We start from the raw sequence: 17,876 nt of genomic DNA, 5'->3' as shown, positions 1-17,876 counted from the left end.
AGGGAAGGAATGTAATCAATGAAGCACATTCTATTTCATTCCATGTTGCTCTGTGCCATCATGATGATACTAAGGTAAATTTTCTTGACAAGATTGGTTCAGAGGAGCTTTGCCATTGCCTTTTAAGCTTCGAGACTTCATTTGCCCAATGTCATTCAGTGGATTTCCATGGATGAGCAAAGACTCATATCCCAATTTCCCAATGTCCCTATTTCAACATTCAAAGCATTATACACTCAAACTAGCTCACATTTATTCCCTTAACATATTATGACTACTCTATCTGCCCAGAAATAGTTCAGATTACTTTGGAATGGTTCCTATAGACTGACCAGAAGATCAATCGGACCTTCTTGTCAACATTGCTCAAACCATGGGTGGCATAAGGGCTCAAAAGAAGGAAGCTAGCTGCACAAGGAAATGCTGACTCTGGGTTAATTCCTTCAGGAGTTTCTGAACATGGTAATCCTGCTCTAATCTTGTAACATCACAGTACAAAATCCTGTCCTGCAAATGTGGGTTACAACATTATTAGAAAAAAGTCTGGTATGGAATGTGTTTGTTCTTTATCTTTGCATTAGGCAATTAGTTGTTCAGCTCAACAACTTGCCTGACAATTCTTTTTCAGACAGCAGAAATTAGAATGTAGAAGTGTTGAGGAAGGCTTTCATGGCAGAAAAAGAATGCAGAAGCTTTGTGGCAGAAAAGGCATCCCCAATGAAGCTCTCTACCCTGGATTGATATACTGTAGTCCTTTTCTACAATTGCATGTTGAATGACAAGGACCTAAAAGAATCATTGATCCCTCTTATTCTCTTCATTATATGTCTCCTTCTCCCCCTTTTTGAATGTCTAGGCAGGGAAATGGCAGTCAGAAGTGACTTCAAAACACCACTGGTGCTTTTCGTTCTCTGTGGAACGATCTTCCACTTATCCACAGATCCTTCATTTTAGCCCACAAACATCCCCATAACTTATCTATATATATAAAAGGATAAAGTTGTTTGCACAGTGACTATAACAACAAAACTAAACGTCCCAGAAATACGAAACTTGGCAACACAACACAAAAGCCTTGCCTCCCGGTTATAACAACACAACCACACCACAAAACCACAATCCGGACCCACAAAACTCACAACGCATCATGACTATAACAAGACAACTAAACGCCCCAGAAATACAAAATTTGACAACACAACACAAAAGCCTTGCCTCCTGGTTGTAATAACACAACCACACCACAAAATCACAATCCGGACCCACAAAACTCACAACAATGCATTGTGACTATAATAGCACAACTAAACTGGATGGCCATCTATCTGAGGGGTTTGGGTGGGGTCTTCCTCCATGACAAAAAGAAAGAAAGGGGTTGGACTGGATGAAAACTACAAATCCCAGCACCCCATGGCACAGAGTCCATGCATTTCAATTAGAGGGCTCTTCCTTCTCCCTTTCCCCGCCACCCAACCCACTGACCCAGTTCCATGGCTCCGCAGGCAGGAAAGGCTGGGACGGATAGAACGAAGGAAGGAGAGGGAAGGAAGGGAAGCAAAGGAACACCAAGGACAAGAGCCCTCCCTCTCTGCCCAAAAGGCCAAGAGCAAAGGGGAGAGAAAGACAATTGATCCGGTTATATTTACCCTCCTTTCTGACCAGTGTGTTCTTGTCAGCGAGCTCAGGATCGGAGCAAAGAAAGGAAACAGCATAGGAATAAAGAAAACAAGGAGAGCACCCACTCTATCTATCCATCCACTCACCCACTAATAATAAACACCTACACAGGCAAGAATCAGCCATGCACTGAAGCTACAAGGCCATTCAGTGCTCATCCACCTCCCCAATCCCTACATTCACACTTGGCCTCCAAAAAAACAATTACAATAATAAGAATGACAACAACAACAATAAGAATCAACACCATCACAGGCAAGAAGCAGCCAGGCACTGAGGCTGAGAGGCCAGTCAGTGCTACACTGGGCCTCCAAAAAAAATAATACTGTAGCATCTAACTTATCCAACCTTCATGACCACTACAACAACAATAATAATAAACACCTACACAGGCAAAAAAGAAAGACTATTGAACCACAATAAAAATATAAACCGCACTCAGCAGAATCAGACATCACGACTAACAACAAACCAAAGACAACAGGGATCTCAAGCAATTATCAATCAACACAAAAATTGAAGAAGGTAACAGACTTCAAATACTACTACTAATATGAGTATAAAGAAGGGTGGAGGTCACAGCATAAATACAACCTAATGTAGAATGACCAACACCACCAGATTAAGCCACAGCAACCCATGGCCGGGCACAGCTAGTACCTTTTATATATGAAATCAACATATACCCTAGTAGAAGTCAAACATAAATTTGTTTTTATTTCATTCTTGGCTACATTGCCTCTTCTCTATTATTCTTTTCTTTTTTCTTTGTTTGCATACTTTTTTATCTTTGTTTTATTGTACTGAGAAATTTAATAAAATTAACTCAACTTTTTAGATTAAACCAAGCAAATTTTATAACTTCTTGCAGTTGATTAACCCTGTCAGTGCAAAGTCTACTTTTTCAGTTTAAGTTTCTCGTAATCCCATCAGGAAAACCTCAACAATTTTAATCTCTAACACTATTCAGTAAGAGTAATAGCATCCCTTCATTTAGTTTAGCTACCCTAAGTAGTAAGATTGCATTTCTTTCCTACATCATAGAAAACAACTGCATTTCCCAGAGAGAAAAAGATGATTTCCAGAAGGAAATAACTGTCAGACTAAAGCCAAGAGATTTAATTCAAATTTAAAAGATATTAAAAATATATTAAAACTAATTGATAAAACACAAGAGTTATGGTTAACTTGCATATTCAGCTACATTTTGATGAAATTGAATTGAAGCAATTAGCTATTCTAACTGCTTGTCTTTTCTGCTAATAGTCATATGCTGATGGTTTGAGATGGCACAATGTTGAAGCTGGTTCCCTGAACAAGCAGAAACAGTAGACTGAGTTAATTATCTATATTCTCTGATACCTCTGATACATGGGGGTACCATGCATCTAAGCTTATAACTCTGTACATGTGAACTTTTTCAGGAATGTGTGCTATTTAAATGAAAACAGAATGTAGCAGTATAGGAGCTGTGTCAATAATCTTCTCTTTCTCTCTTCAAGGACAGCGAGGGGGAAATGACCAAATATGCACACATGATTATATGTTTTTCTGGATGCAGAGTGCTGCACAATTAGATATGGCTCAAGAAGACAAAATTCAAAGCTTTATTGGGTGCACAGGGAATAAAACAGAACAGGGCTTCTGAACCTTTGAGAAATGCTACACCTTTTGAATGCCTCTTTTACACAATGGTAAATGGTTCATCTGGCCATCACACTTAGTCATGAAGCTCACTGGTTGACTTTTGGCATATCATTATCAAGGGCAACATAAAAATAAATAATAGAATAAAAGGCTGTGTTTTGATCAACTGAGTGCGATGCCACCTATTGAAAAGCAGCCTCAAGGCCCATGATGCTTTTCCATAAATGTGCACCTATAGAAGCAAGTATTTTAGGTACATCAAAAAGGTCTAATGGATTCTGACCATTATGTGAAATTGAATCCCAAGGGGATTTTCTTGCTTGAAATGCACTTAGGTTTGCTGTTTATTTTTTTGTGCAGAATTTACACATCTTTGTATGAACAAATCCATATGGTTTCAATGATATTTACTTTCAAATTGAACATGCTTAAAATGAGCTTTGCAGCTAAGACTTTTTTCTACATGGAACTGGTATATCTTTTGTTCCTAACATCAGTGAAAAACATTTAAGAAACAACCTTGCTTTTAGCATTTGATGTAAAAAAATCCATTAAGTAGCTGTATTAAGTATGCTGCAGTAAGACAACAAAATGTTTTGTAACATCTTAAATATTCTTCACTGTGTGGAAAGAAAGAAGACAGAAGTGGTAGAAGATTGAAAGTACTGCAAATGGAAAATTGTTTTCTTCCTGTACCTCATAAAACTATATGGACATAGCAGGACTATTAAAAAAAAGCATCAAGCATCCATAGAAACAAATCCCACAGACATAAAAAGTGTGTGCGTGTTGGAGGGGGGGGGGAAGAAAACATAAATGCATTTACATGCCTGTGGTAAATTTATATATGACTTACATGCTCAGGAAATAAGATAAAAAGAAAACTAAGGATAAATTATGAAAATATATCTCACCTATTCCCACTTAAATCAAACACTGTCCTACAGTTATATAAAGAAACATAAAAACGTAAGTCATTGAAGTTAGTTCTGACATCAGTTCTGTGGTTTTCAGTGGATCTATTTGAAGCATAAAGATAACTAACATCAATTGACGTATTTTATAAATTCTGTAAAGATACATATTATCAACTCTTTGAACATAATCCAAGCAACCTAATCCCCCTCAGTTTCAATGTGAGAGTCAAGCTCTTCACTAAAACTAACAGGGAAGGAAAATACCTAACTTTGACCAAATAATGTTCTTTACTTGGAGGTATTTTATAGTGTACTAGCTGTGCCAGGCCACGCGTTGCTGTGGCGAAGTATGGTGGTATGGGAAATAAAGTATTGAGGAATTGGTGGTAGTTAAGGTAAAGGGTAAACATTTTCCCCTGACGTTAAGTCCAGTCATGTCTGATTCTGGGGGTTGGTGCTCATCTCCATTTCTAAGCCGAAGAGCCGGCGTTGTCCGTAGACTCCTCCAAGGTCATGTGGGATGACTGCATGGAGCGGCGTTACCTTCCCACCGGAGCAGTGCCTATTGATGCACTCACATTTGCATGTTTTCGAACTTCTGCGTTGGCAGAAGCTGGGGCTAACAATGGGGGCTCTCTCCGCTCCCCCAATTCAAACCTACGGCCTTTCGGTCCAGAAGTTCAGCAGCTCAGCGCTTTAACACGCTGCACCATCAGGGGATATTATTTCCTAAAAGTTGTGAATATACAATATTTCTGATTGTATTTTTGTTTTTTTGTCTCTTGGAGGCAAGTATGAATGCTGCAATTAGGAAAAATGATTAGGATGTAATGGCCTTGCAGCTTTAAAGCCTGGCTGTTTCCTCTGAGTGATTTTTTTGTTGGGAGGTGTTAGCTGGCCCTGATTGTTTCCTGTCTGGAATTCCCTTGTTTTCAGAGTGGTGTTGTTTGCGAAATTTTATGTGCTTCTAATGTCTGTGGCCCTAAGAAAACAGAGGATTTGCCAGTCTTTGATAATGGGAATACTTTGTTGGGAGGTGTTAGCTGGCCCTGATTGTTTCCTGTGTGGAATTCCCCTGTTTTCAGAGTGTTGTTCTTTATTTAGTGTTCTGATTTTAGAAATTGTATTGTTCTGTTTTATTATACCACATTAATTTTTATATATTCAGATTTTAGTGTTTTTGAATACTTGGAGCCAGATTGTATTCATTTTCACGGTTGACCGCAACACAATAATAATAATAATAATAATAATAATAATAATAATAATAGTAGTAGTAATAATAATGACTTTGGTAATACAAAGTGCTTCACTGCCTTCTCAGCTTCCTTTCTGGAAGAATCCTTTCTTGGGAGGTGTTAGCTGGCCCTGATTGTTTCCTTTGTGGAATTTCCAATTTCACTACTTTATTTACTTTCTTTATTTCTTTATTTACTGTCCTGGTTTTAGAGATTATATTGTTCTGCATTATTCTATCCCAGAAATTATTTCATATCAAAGTAGAATCTCACTTATCCAACATTTGCTTATACAATGTTCTGGATTATCCAACGCAGTCTGCCTTTTCATAATCAATGTTTTTGTAGTCGGTGTTTTAAATTCATTGTGATATTTTAGTGGTAAATTTGTAAATACAGTACAGTAGAGTCTCACTTATCCAACATAAACGGGCCGGCAGAATGTTGGATAAGCGAATATGTTGGATAATAAGGAGGCATTGAGGAAAAGCCTATTAAATATCAAATTAGGTTATGATTTTACAAATGAAACACCAAAACATCATGTTATACAACAAATTTGACAGAAAAAGTAGTTCAATACACAGTAATGCTATGTAGTAATTACTGTATTTATGAATTTAACACCAAAATATCACAATATATTGAAAACATTGACTACAAAAATGCGTTGGATAATCCAGAACATTGGATAAGCGAGTGTTGGATAAGTGAGACTCTACTGTAATTACTACATAACATTACTGCGCGTGGAACTACCTTTTCTGTCAAATTTGTTGTATAATATGTTGTTTTGGTGCTTATTTTGTATAACGATTACCTAATTTGATGTTTAATCGGTTTTTCCTTAATCCCTTCTTATTATGCAACATATTCACTTATCCTGCCGGCCTGTTTATGTTGGATAAGTGAGACTCTACTGTATATTCATAATCGTAAATTAGCTGCTTAGAACTGGATTATATGAGGCCCCTTCTTCACAGCTGTATAAAATGCACACTGAAGTGGATTATATGGCAGTGTGGAGTCAAGATAATCCAGTGCAAAGCAGATAATATAAGATTATAAATGGTTATATAGCTGTGTAGAAGGGCCTTGAATCTACACTGCCATATAATCCAGTGCAAATTAGATAATCTGTGGAAGAAGCCTAAGCGAGGCCTAAATCTGCCTGTCCCCTAACTGAATCCTGGCTGTCCTTTGGCTGAATTGGTTGCTAGGCGACCAAGTGGGCAGAGATTAGCCCTCTAAACTGGCAGCAATTGGATAAAAACAATTATTGCTCTCCCTCTAATTAGGACTTTATTTTTCTTTTCTTTTTGTTGTATCAACCCCTGAGGCGTGGCAGAGGTGGGTGATGGGTTGTGTTGTCAAATTTCGAGGTTGGGGGGCCTGTACTTTTGTTGTTTTGTGGGTCGCCGTGATGCCATCACTCTTTTATATATATAGATAGAATGAAAAATCTAGATTGCTGGCAATTAGTAATAATACAATTTTAATGCAGTAAAGTAATAGATGGTGAAATTGAATATATCTGTCCCATGGAGCCAAGATGAAAGTTTTACCTTTGCCCTACAAGAGAAACGGACAGCTAATTTTAAGTGGAGGACTCATCCCCTTAGAAATAATATTTTGGGAGCCAGATGCAAGTGATAGCCAGCAGTGAAAGATTGCAGCTAAAAATAGATTACTTTACACCTTTTTTCTTATGTTTCTGCCGCTCTTCTTGGATATCTTTCTCCGTCACCTCTTCTATCTTCCTCCCCACTTAACAGGTTGAGAAATTATCTTTGGGAACACAACTTGGTGTTTAAAAGTGGAAGCCAGCTAGTCATAGAATAATAAGAGTTGGAAGAGACCACATGGGCTGTCTATTCCAACCCCCCTTGTGAGTTTGGATGGGTTCATGGTGCTTGTGAGTGCTTTGTCCATTTATGGCACAACTGTTCATTTAAGAGGTATGTAATATTCTGGCCACATGCTTTAACACTTTTGTTCAAAACTCATTTTTGGATCCTGCATCATTAACAACTTGGCACTCTTCTCACAAAGGTTCTTAAACTCACTTCTGCAAAACTGAGCAACATGTACAGAAATTATGGGCACCAGATGCATAAAATGAACCTGAGGAATATGGATAATGGGAATACAGTGTTCCCTCACTTATAACGGGGGTTAGGTTCCAGGACCACCCACAATAAGTGAAAATCTGCAAAGTAGATATATTTATTTTAATATTTATACATTATTTTAGTAGTTATAGACTATTTTAAGTCTTTATCAGCCAATTGTGTATTGATAAATTGCCTCCTTCTCCTCCCTTTGGCTTCTCCTTCCTCCCTTCCTTAGGCTGTAAATTGTAATTTTTTATGTTTTATAGTAGTCTTTTAGAGTTTATTGAAAAACCACAAAACAGCGAACCTGCGAAAAGTGAACCGCGAAGTTGTGAGGGAACATTGTACTGCAAATGCTGGTGAATGCACTGAAAATTGTGTGTGTGTGTGTGTGTGTGTGTGTGTGTAGCAGCTACTTCTTCAAAATGGAAACTTCTTGGGATAAAGTGTCAATATTCGATCTTACTTTGGAAATTCTGAAGAAAATATAATTGGAAAAAATACTTTCTTTGTCACCAGAGAACTAAAATTTTATTTTTGTTAAAATAAATGTGGGATCTCTTGGATTCAAACAAAAACCTTTATATGTAGGGGACCACTCAGCCATGGTAATTCACTGGGTGGCCTTGGTTGAATCATACTTTCTCAGCCTCGGAGAAAGGCAAAGGCAACCCCCCTCTGAACAACTCTTACTGAGAAAATGTTTTGATAGGGTCACTTTAGAGTTGGAATAAGTCAAAAACAGCACGAAGGCACACAACCTCAAACAACAACAAGCTTCTAAGCAATGCAAGCTACCCCTCAGTTGGGGACCTTTGCTACAAGGAAGGACTGAAGATCATTCATCCCATTACCTGCATGCAGTTCCCTTTTTACGCAGATGCTTTTATACTGTAGTATTCCTTCTAGATTGACATGTACCTCATCATCACAGCTTTGGAACAACTTCGGGAAACACTTAAAATGAAAATTTTAAGTGCAAGCCAAGTCTGTGGATGGATTAAGCACTCTTTTACAATTGGTGGTAGATGCTGAGATACTGTTGCTAAGTGTAACTATAGTGTAATAAGTGATTTGGCCCTGGGTATGTGCACCAAGGGCCAAACTAGATGTGATGTAAGAGATCTGAGATCAGATTTCCCAACATTATTCTTTTTGGCTGAAAGCAGAAGTGAAAGGTCTGGTTTGGAGTGGGTCCACAGTGTGTATGTGTGTTGAGGTGGGTAATTCTTTCTTGCAATGAAGATTGTCCCACAGAACTACTATTAGACACAGCAAAAAGTATAATACTTCTCTTTCTTTTCATTTCTCTTTCATTCTACCAGCCTGTGTGTGTATATATGTGACTTTCCACAAGGTAAGGAGCAGCTGGTGACTAAACTGTCCCTCCCGCTATACTATGATGCCATGCAAATCACCCCCAGCACTTTGTTTTGCAATAAATGAATAAATAAAGTAACAATAAAATAATGGAAAGATCATGAATTTCCAGCATCAACCTCTCAATGGGTCTTGGTTTCACCAGAATTGCATTTGAGATGATGGAAAATTCTGAGTTGTCACATGCTTCCCTTAATGTTATTTGTGTCAAGAGATGAGCATATATGTGAGAACCACCTTCAAGTGTCCACGTCTTCCTGTATCAGGCTCACCTACTCTTGCAGAGGTTTATCTCACCTACTCTTGCATTGGTTGTTAAGGGTAAATTCTAAAATTACCCTTGTAACCTGTTCATATGAACCCTTCCACAAGAATTTTATTAGGGTGATGCACATAACCCCTTATGGGGCATCAATAATCAATAATCAAAAGGCACCAGATCAGATTTTGGAATCTAAGCAGGGCCACCCTAGTACTTAGATGGGAGAGTGCTGCCAAGGAACTGGCTGCCTAAGCAACCCTATTAAGTTCATGGAATGACTGTAAGTTGAAAGGCAACTTGTACACATACGCATCTTCCCCTAACAACTCTGAGATAGAGGTACACTGAAGAGGGAAATGATGATGTAGTTTCTACTTTTCTACCGCAAAGATTATTATGCCACCTAATCAAGATATGGAGCTGACCCTGCATTCTTAAAAACAATGCCACATGATAATAACTTCTTGCAGTTTCTAACAGCACAACTCTGAAAGCACAACTGACTCCCAAGGATCAATCTGGCTATATAGAAAAAAAAAGGCTCATCACCAGAAAAGCAACTCATATGAAATAATGGCAATCTGCATCAAAAGACAGATCAGTCTGAAATGATCTATCTTCATGTTACTCATTATATTATTATGATGTGATTGCAGGGGTACAATGAATGTCATAGCTTAAGACTGATTTGAACCAGGATCTTCATCACACTGATCCACTATCCAGTGTGACACTGGTTCTCTAAGACTGCATCTTCTACACCAGGCATGGGAAAACTTCGGACCTCCAGGTGTTTTGGACTCCAACTCCCATAATTCCTAATAACCTACTAGCTGAAGTCCAAAGCACCTGGAGGGCCGAAGTTTGCCCATGCCTGCTCTACACTGTATAATTAGTGCAGTTTGACATTACTTTAACTGCCATTACTCAATACTTTTGTATGATGAGAGTGGCAGTTTTACATGGTCTTTAGCCATCTCTGTCACAGTACTGGTGTCTCGCCAAACTCCAACTCCAAGAACTCTGTCACATTGAGCCACGGCAATTAAACATGGGGTCACACTGCATTAATTATACAGTGCAGATCAGTGATTCCCAAACTCTGGTCCTTTAGGTCACAGCTTCTCAAACTGTGGGTCCTGACCCCAAACCTAATGTAGGGATCACAAAAAATTTGGCAACAGTAAAAGGTTTCTGAACGCCATCCCCATTTACTCAATCCTGTTAGCAACAATGTACAGAGTTTACAGTGGACTCTGTAGGAGATGCTTCAGCTGTACTCTGCAAAAGGAAACATCGGCCCATTTAGTAAGTGCTGATTTCAACTATGTAACAAAATTTGAAACATGTTCTGTTCCTGGTTTGGAAGTGTTATTTCCTGTTTAACTGTGTGGTACTTTGAAAGTACAGTAGAGTCTCACTTATCCAACACTCGCTTATCCAACGTTCTGGATTATCCAACGCATTTTTGTAGTCAATGTTTTCAAAACATCGTGATATTTTGGTGCTAAATTCGTAAATACAGTAATTACAACATAGCATTACTGCGTATTGAACTACTTTTTCTGTCAAATTTGTTGTATAACATGATGTTTTGGTGCTTAATTTGTAAAATCATAACCTAATTTGATGTTTAATAGGCTTTTCCTTAATCCCTCCTTATTATCCAACGTATTCACTTATCCAATGTTCTGCCAGCCCGTTTATGTTGGATAAGTGAGACTCTACTGTAGTTGTTATACTTCAGAAACTTTGTTTGTGTGGCCACAAACTATGTTGCATTGGTTGAGACTCTATGAGATATTCACTGAAAAACTATAGCAAATGTGCTGCAGGATTCCCACAGTTTAATAAACCTTTTCCATGTTTTTATGACAGAACCAATTAGGAAATGACATTTATAACCCAGGGACAAAAATCATGTTACATAGTGTTATCAGTACTAACGGTCTGAGAGTTACAAACATCCGACTTACAAACAACTGATAGTTAAGAATGCGGGTGAGACAACAAAAAGTGAGAGAATTCTACCCCTCGGAAGGGAAATTCACCCCTGAAAGAGTTATTGGGGGAAAAAATGTCTCCATTGAAGCTTTAACCCCAATCCTTGTTTCCACAACAAGCCAGATATTTCACAATCCAATTATCAAAGGAATTGAAAGTGAAGGGAAATCTTCAAAACAGAGGCACAGACAGCAAAACAAACACCATGGGGGTGCTTTATTCTTCCCTATGCTATCAAAGAAAGCAAACATACATATATAATATACTGGTAGCATAGCACAATATTAGTATTATATATTATTATATCTATATATATAAATGAGTGATGGCATCACAGCGACTAGCAAAACAACAAAACTACAGGCCCCCAACCTCGAAATTTGACAACACAATCCATCATCCACGCCTCTAGGTTGATACAACAAAATGAAAAGAAAAATAAAGTCCTAATTAGAGGGAAAGGAATAATTGTTTTTATCCAATTGCTGCCAGTTAGAGGACTAATCTCTGCCCACTTGGTCTCCTAGCAACCAACTCAGCCCAGGGGACAGGCAGATGTAGGCCTCAGGCCTCTTCCACAATATATCTATTATTATTACTATTATTATTATTGTTGTTGTTGTTGTTGTGTTGCGGTCAACCGTGAAAATGAATACAATCTGTCTCCAAGTATTCAAAAACATTAAAATCTGAATATATAAAAATTAATGTGGAAACAATCAGGACCAGCTAACACCTCCCAACAAAGTATTCCCATCATCAAAGTCTGGCAAATCCTCTGTTTTCTCAGGGCCACAGACAGTAGAAGCACATAAAATATCGCAAAGAACACCACTCTGAAAACAAGGGAATTCCAGACAGGAAACAATCAGGGCCAGCTAACACCTCCCAAAAAAAATTCACTCAGGGAGGAAACAGCCAGGCCTTAAAGCTGCAAGGCCATTACATCCTAATCATTTTCCCTAATTACAGCGTTCATACTTGCCCCCAACAGACAAAAAAAACCAATCAGAAATATTGTATATTCACAACCTTTAGGAGATAATATCCCCTGATGGCGCAGCGTGTTAAAGAACTGAGCTGCTGAACTTCTGGACCGAAAGGCCGCAGGTTTGAATTGGGGGACCAGAGTGAGCCCTCACTGTTAGCCCCAGCTTCTGCCAAACCAGAAGTTCGAAAACATGCAAATGTGAGTGCATCAATAGGTACTGCTCTGGCAGGAAGATAACGCCGCTCCTTGCAGTCATCATGACACCAGACTTCGCCACAGCAACGCGTGGCCGGGCACAGCTAGTTGTACTATATCACTATACTGCAATATTATTGGTAATATTAGGAGCCGCAGTGACGCAATGGGTTCCTGTCTGTCAGACCTAGCTTCCCATGCGGGGACATGAGAGAAGCCCCTGCTGGATAGTAACACATCCGGGCGGCCCCTGGGCAATGTCTTTGAAAACGGCCAATTCTCTCACATCAGACGCAACTTTCAATTTGCTTCTGATACATTAAAAATGAGTAATATTACTTGTAATATACAATATACAATTATTATATTATTATATATAATTATATTGTACTATATTATTGTGCCATATATATTAGCATTACATAATATACTGTAAACCGCTTTGGGTCCAGCTATGAAGAAAGGCAGGGTAGAAATAGCTCAATAAATAAATAAAATAATAAATATAATCTATATTATTTTACAATATTATCAATATTATATATACTATATTAGTATTATTACATTACAACGTTGTTATTTCTGTATCATAGAATCATAGAGTTGGAAGAGGCCTCGTGGGTCATCCAGTCCAACCCCCTGCCAAGAAACAGGAAAATTGCGTTCAAAGCACCACTGACAGATGGCCATCCAGTCTCTGCTTAAAAGCCTCCAAAGAAGGAGCCTCCACCACACTCTGAGGCAGGGTGTTCCACTGCTGAACAGCTCTCACAGTTAGGAAGTTCTTCCTGATGTTCAGGTAGAATCTTCTTTCCAGCAATTTGAAGCCATTGTTCTGCGTCCTAGTCTCCAGGGCAGCAGAAAACAAGCTTGCTCCCTCCTCCCTATGGCTTCCCCTCACATATTTAAGCATGGCCATCATGTTTCCTCTCAACCGTTTCTTCTGCAGGCTAAACATGCCAAATTCTTTCAGCCGCTCCTCATAGGACTTGTTCTCCAGATCCTTGATCATTTTAGTCACCCTCCTCTGGACACATTCCAGCTTGTCAACATCTCCCTTAAATTGTGGTGCCCAGAACTGGACACAGTGAGATTCCAGGTGTGGTCTAACCAAGGCAGAATAGAAGGGTAGTTTTACTTCCCTGGATCTAGACACTATACTCCTATTTATGCAGGCCAAATTCCCATTGGCTTTTTTGGCCACCACATCACATTGTCGGCTCATGTTTAACTTGTTGACCACGAGGACTCCAAGATCTTTTTCACAAGTACTGCTGTCGAGTCAGACGTCCCCCATTCTGTATCTTTGCATTTCATTTTTTCTGCCTAAGTGAAGTATCTTGCATTTGTCCCTGTGAAAGTTCATTTTGTTAGTTTCAGCCCATCTCTCTAATCTGTTAAAATCATTTTGGATTCTGCTCCTGTCTTCTGGGGTATTGATTATCCCTCCTAATTTGGTGCTGTCTGCAAACTTGATGATCATGCAAAGGACAAGAGGAATCCTCTCACCTGTACAAGAGTCTAACGTATACTATGTAGTTGTGGACAAGTCTACATAGGGACCAGCAAACGCAGCAGCATTGCCCAGACACGCATCAAGGAACATGAAAGGCACTGCAGACTAACTCAACCAGAGAAGTTACCCATAGAAGAGCACTTGATGAACCAACCTGGACACAGTATATTATTTGAGAACACAGAAATGCTGGACCACTCCAACAACCACCATGTCAGACTACACAGAGAAGCCACTGAAATCCACAAGCATGTGGACAATTTCAACAGAAAGGAGGAAATCATGAAAATGAACAACATCTGACTACCACTATGAAAAAACTCTAAAATCAGAACAGTAAATAAAGCGCAAATCAGAAAACTGGGGAGATCCAGACAAGAAACAATCAGTACCAGCCAAAACCTCATAACAAAGGATTCCCTCAGGCAGTAAGCAGGCAGTTCTTGAAGCTGCAAGGCTTTTCAATGCTAATCAAGGTGATTAATTGCAACATTCACACTTGCCTCAGACAAGAGTTCTTTCTCCCACTCTGGACTTTCCACAGCTATATAAACTCCATTTTCCTAGTTTCCAACAGACCTCACAACCACTGAGGATCCCTGCCATAGCTGTGAGTGAAACGTCAGGAGAGGCCAAACATTCTGGCCATGAAAGCCTTCATATATTTATAATATTATAATGTAATACATTATAAAACTAATACTAATAATACAATATTATAATATAATAATACAAATATTAAATGTAATACTCCTGATAATATATAATAATATACTGTTTTATTGTTGTGTATTTGTATATTCTATGTTGTAATGTTTTTGACTGTGAGCCGCTTTGAGTCTCCATATTTAAAAAAAAACCAGAACAACTTGTGCTTGGATGAAAACTTCTTGATGTAACTCGTCATTATGTAAAGGAACATAAGATGAAAGTACTCTAAAAGAAAACAGATATTTATTTTTTCTGGCTACGGGCCTGCCCGCAACACCTGTCGGGGCGGGCCAGAGTTTGGGGGTGACGCATGTGCCCTGACCCAGCCGTCGAGGGATGGCTGTCCGACTCACCGCGGCCTGTTGGAAGGCGCCCTTGGTGTAGGTGCCGCCCCCTCGGTACCCGATGCCCGGGATCTCCCGTCCGAGCAGGGCACACTTGTGTTGCTGCTGGCGTTGCTGCTGCGGCTGGGTCCGTCCGGGCGAGGGAGGGGAGATGTAGTCCACACGGGACAGCACGTGGTTCTTGGAGGAGAAGGTGACGATGGCCACGCGCGTGGCGGTGGGCACCACCGGGAAGTCCGAGAGCAGCTTGGTGACGAAGCGCAGCTCGCTGCGGAAGTTGGCCTGCCCCACGCTGGAGGACTCGTCCACCAGGAAGACTAGCTCCAGCCTCGCGCTGCCCTCCCGCAGCCGCCTCACCTGCCGCTTGAAGGCCCGGCCCAGGCGCTCCACGCGACTCCCCTCGGGCTGCGCGGGAGGAGGAAGAGGAGGAGGAAAGAGCGGCGCCGCCGCCGCTGCCCAGGCGCTCAGGTTGCGCGGTGAGGGCTGCGCGAGAGGCCAGGACCATGCCAGGCCCACGGCGCCCCACACCAGCGCGCCCAGGAGCGCCCACATCCCGCGCTTCTCGTTCTCCTCCTCACTGCGCTTCTCTCTCGCGCGCTGTTCCCTTTTGCGCCCCACTCCCTCTTCTCAATTGAGGCGAAAGAAACACTTCTTGAGGGAACTGTTGCCTTTTGCGCGCGCCCCCCTCTCTCCCTCCGCACTGAATGAAGCGCGCGCTCAGTTTATCTCCTGCCGCCGGCTCTCTCTGAAGTGGCTTAAAACCAGCGCGCGCCCCCCCTCCTCCTCCTCTGATTGGCCAACTCACACTTTGGTGGGGGCTGTTGCCTTTGCTTGCCTCCCCCCCCCCCTCCCAACCTCTGTCAAACCAGCAGCGTCCTCTTCTCTGATCTGGATGTCTCGCCGCTTCTCTGTGGGCGGCTCTTCAAACTCTTTTTTAAAAATATATAAATAAGGGGCTGTTCCCTTTTGCGCCCACCCAGTCCCCCCCTCTTCGCGCCGAACTCGCTCTCCTCCGCCTCTTCTCCTCAGCCGAACACTTTGAAAGGGGCTGCTCCTTTAGCGGGGCACACCTCCCCCCGAAAGTATAGCGCAGAGAGCCTCCGCCGCGCGCTTCGAATTCTAGCCTCGCGCCCCAGGCTGCTCCTTTAGCAGCACTGCACCTCCCCCCGAAAGTAGAGCGCAAAGCCGCCGCCGTGCGTTTCGAACTCTAGCCTCGCGCCTCCGACAGGGCTGCTCCTTTAGCGGCGCACACCTCCCCCCGGAACGTATAGTGCAGAGCTAGCTTCAAACTCTTAGCCTCGCTCGCGCGCCAGGTTTCTCCTCCTCAGCCGATTGGCACAACCTTGGCGGGGGCTGGGGGCTGTTCCTTCTGTGCGGACCCCCTCCCTCCGCACCGCACCCTCTCTGTGAGCGGCGCGCGCTCAAAACCAACGGAATCCCCCCCCCTTCCCTGTCGCTTTGTCGTCTTCTCCTTTTTGGATGCACGCACGTGGAGTCTCCCTCTCGCCTCCTCAGTTTGGGCGGCTTAGAAATGAAACCCTTTCCCGGGAAGGAGAGGTAAAGACTGTGTCTAGCGGAGATACGAGGGTCTCCCTCCTCCTCCTCTTCAATTCCTCCCGCCTCTTTCCCCCGCCCCTCCCTCCCTCCCTTCCTCCCTCTCCTGGGCTGAAGTTGTTGCTGACTTGGATTCCTCCTTGTCACCAGAGCCCCGCCGGTGTCTGCCAGGCTGTCAACATTCCCGGCGCAAACACATCGGCACCGAGGCTTAAGCGCTGATTGATCCCATATGTCTGGCAGGCAGCGGAGGAAAGGAGAGAGCGAAGGAGGGAGGGAGGCAGGGAAGGAAGGAAGGAAGGAAGGAGCCGGCTCCAGACCCAGGATGGATGGGTGAATGGATGGATGGATGATGGGCCCAGAGACCAGGGGAGCCGCCCTAATTGGAAACACTTCGTGCCGCGAAAATAACGCGGGGGGACTTTGACAGATCGCCTCTCTTCGGAGCCTTCCCGAGACTCCTGTATTGGGAAGGGACTTCGGCTCTCCCAAGACAAACCTCGGGGCCCTTATCAGTGCAGTCCAAGGGTTAACCGAATGGGGTTTTAAGGAAACTATCCTGTCAGTTCTGTGGAAGATAATGGATTTCTCTCTGCAAAACATGCCAGGAGATCCAGAGTACACACTTCCTCCCTACCTTCCTTTGAACCCAGAGTCTTCCCTCCTTCCTCTTTTCCTTCCTTCCCTCCCTCTGTCCAAACTTCCTTTTCTTCCTTCCTCCTTTCTTTCTCTCCCTCCTTCCTTCCATCCTCTTTCCCTCCCTCTCTCCCTTCTTGTCTTCCTTCCTTTGAACCCAGAGTACACGCTTCCTTCTTCCCTCACTCCTGTCTTCCTTTCTTCCCTCCTATCTTCCTTTCCTCGCTTCCTCCTAACTTCCTCGCTTCCTTCCTCCTTTCCTTTCATAGAATCATAGAATAGTAGAGTTGGAAGAGACCTCATGGGCCATCCAGTCCAACCCCCGCCCCCGCTAAGAAGCAGGAAATCGCATTCAAAGCACCCCCGACATATGGCCATCCAGCCTCTGCTTAAAAGCCTTTCTCCCTCCCCTTCCATCCTTTCCCTCCCTCTCTCCCTTTCCCCTTCCCTTCTTCCTTCTTCGCTTCCTTCCTTTCTTTGAACTCCCTTCCTTCTTCCCTCCCTCCCTCCCTGCCGTCTCCCTTCCTTTCCTTCCTTCCTTTGCACCCAAAGTACCCAGTCCCTTCCTTCTTCCCTCCTTCCTCTTTTCCTTCTTTTCTGGATGGCCATCTGTCGGGGTGCTTTGAATGTGATTTCCTGCTTCTCGACAGGGGGTTGGACTGCATGGCCCATGAGGTCTTTTCCAACTCT

The 17,876-nt window shown here is 42.1% G+C and overlaps 1 protein-coding gene across 3 annotated transcripts in view; it reads right to left on the bottom strand.

Annotated features, from left to right (window-relative positions):
* Positions 1 to 15,633, bottom strand: part of svep1 (sushi, von Willebrand factor type A, EGF and pentraxin domain containing 1) — a 145,704-nt gene extending 130,071 nt beyond the window's left edge. For all 3 annotated transcript variants that reach the window (XM_016997358.2, XM_062971841.1, XM_008120499.3), the window contains exon 1: positions 15,006 to 15,633. In XM_016997358.2, the coding sequence (XP_016852847.1) occupies positions 15,006 to 15,548 (543 nt within the window). In that variant the 5' untranslated portion in view covers positions 15,549 to 15,633. The remainder of the gene's footprint in view (positions 1 to 15,005) is intronic.
* Positions 15,634 to 17,876: the final 2,243 nt, after the last annotated feature.

The sequence above is a fragment of the Anolis carolinensis genome, chromosome 2 (genome assembly GCF_035594765.1).
Source record: "Anolis carolinensis isolate JA03-04 chromosome 2, rAnoCar3.1.pri, whole genome shotgun sequence".
NCBI lineage: Eukaryota > Metazoa > Chordata > Lepidosauria > Squamata > Dactyloidae > Anolis > Anolis carolinensis.
This window is presented reverse-complemented; position numbering and strand designations above follow the sequence as displayed.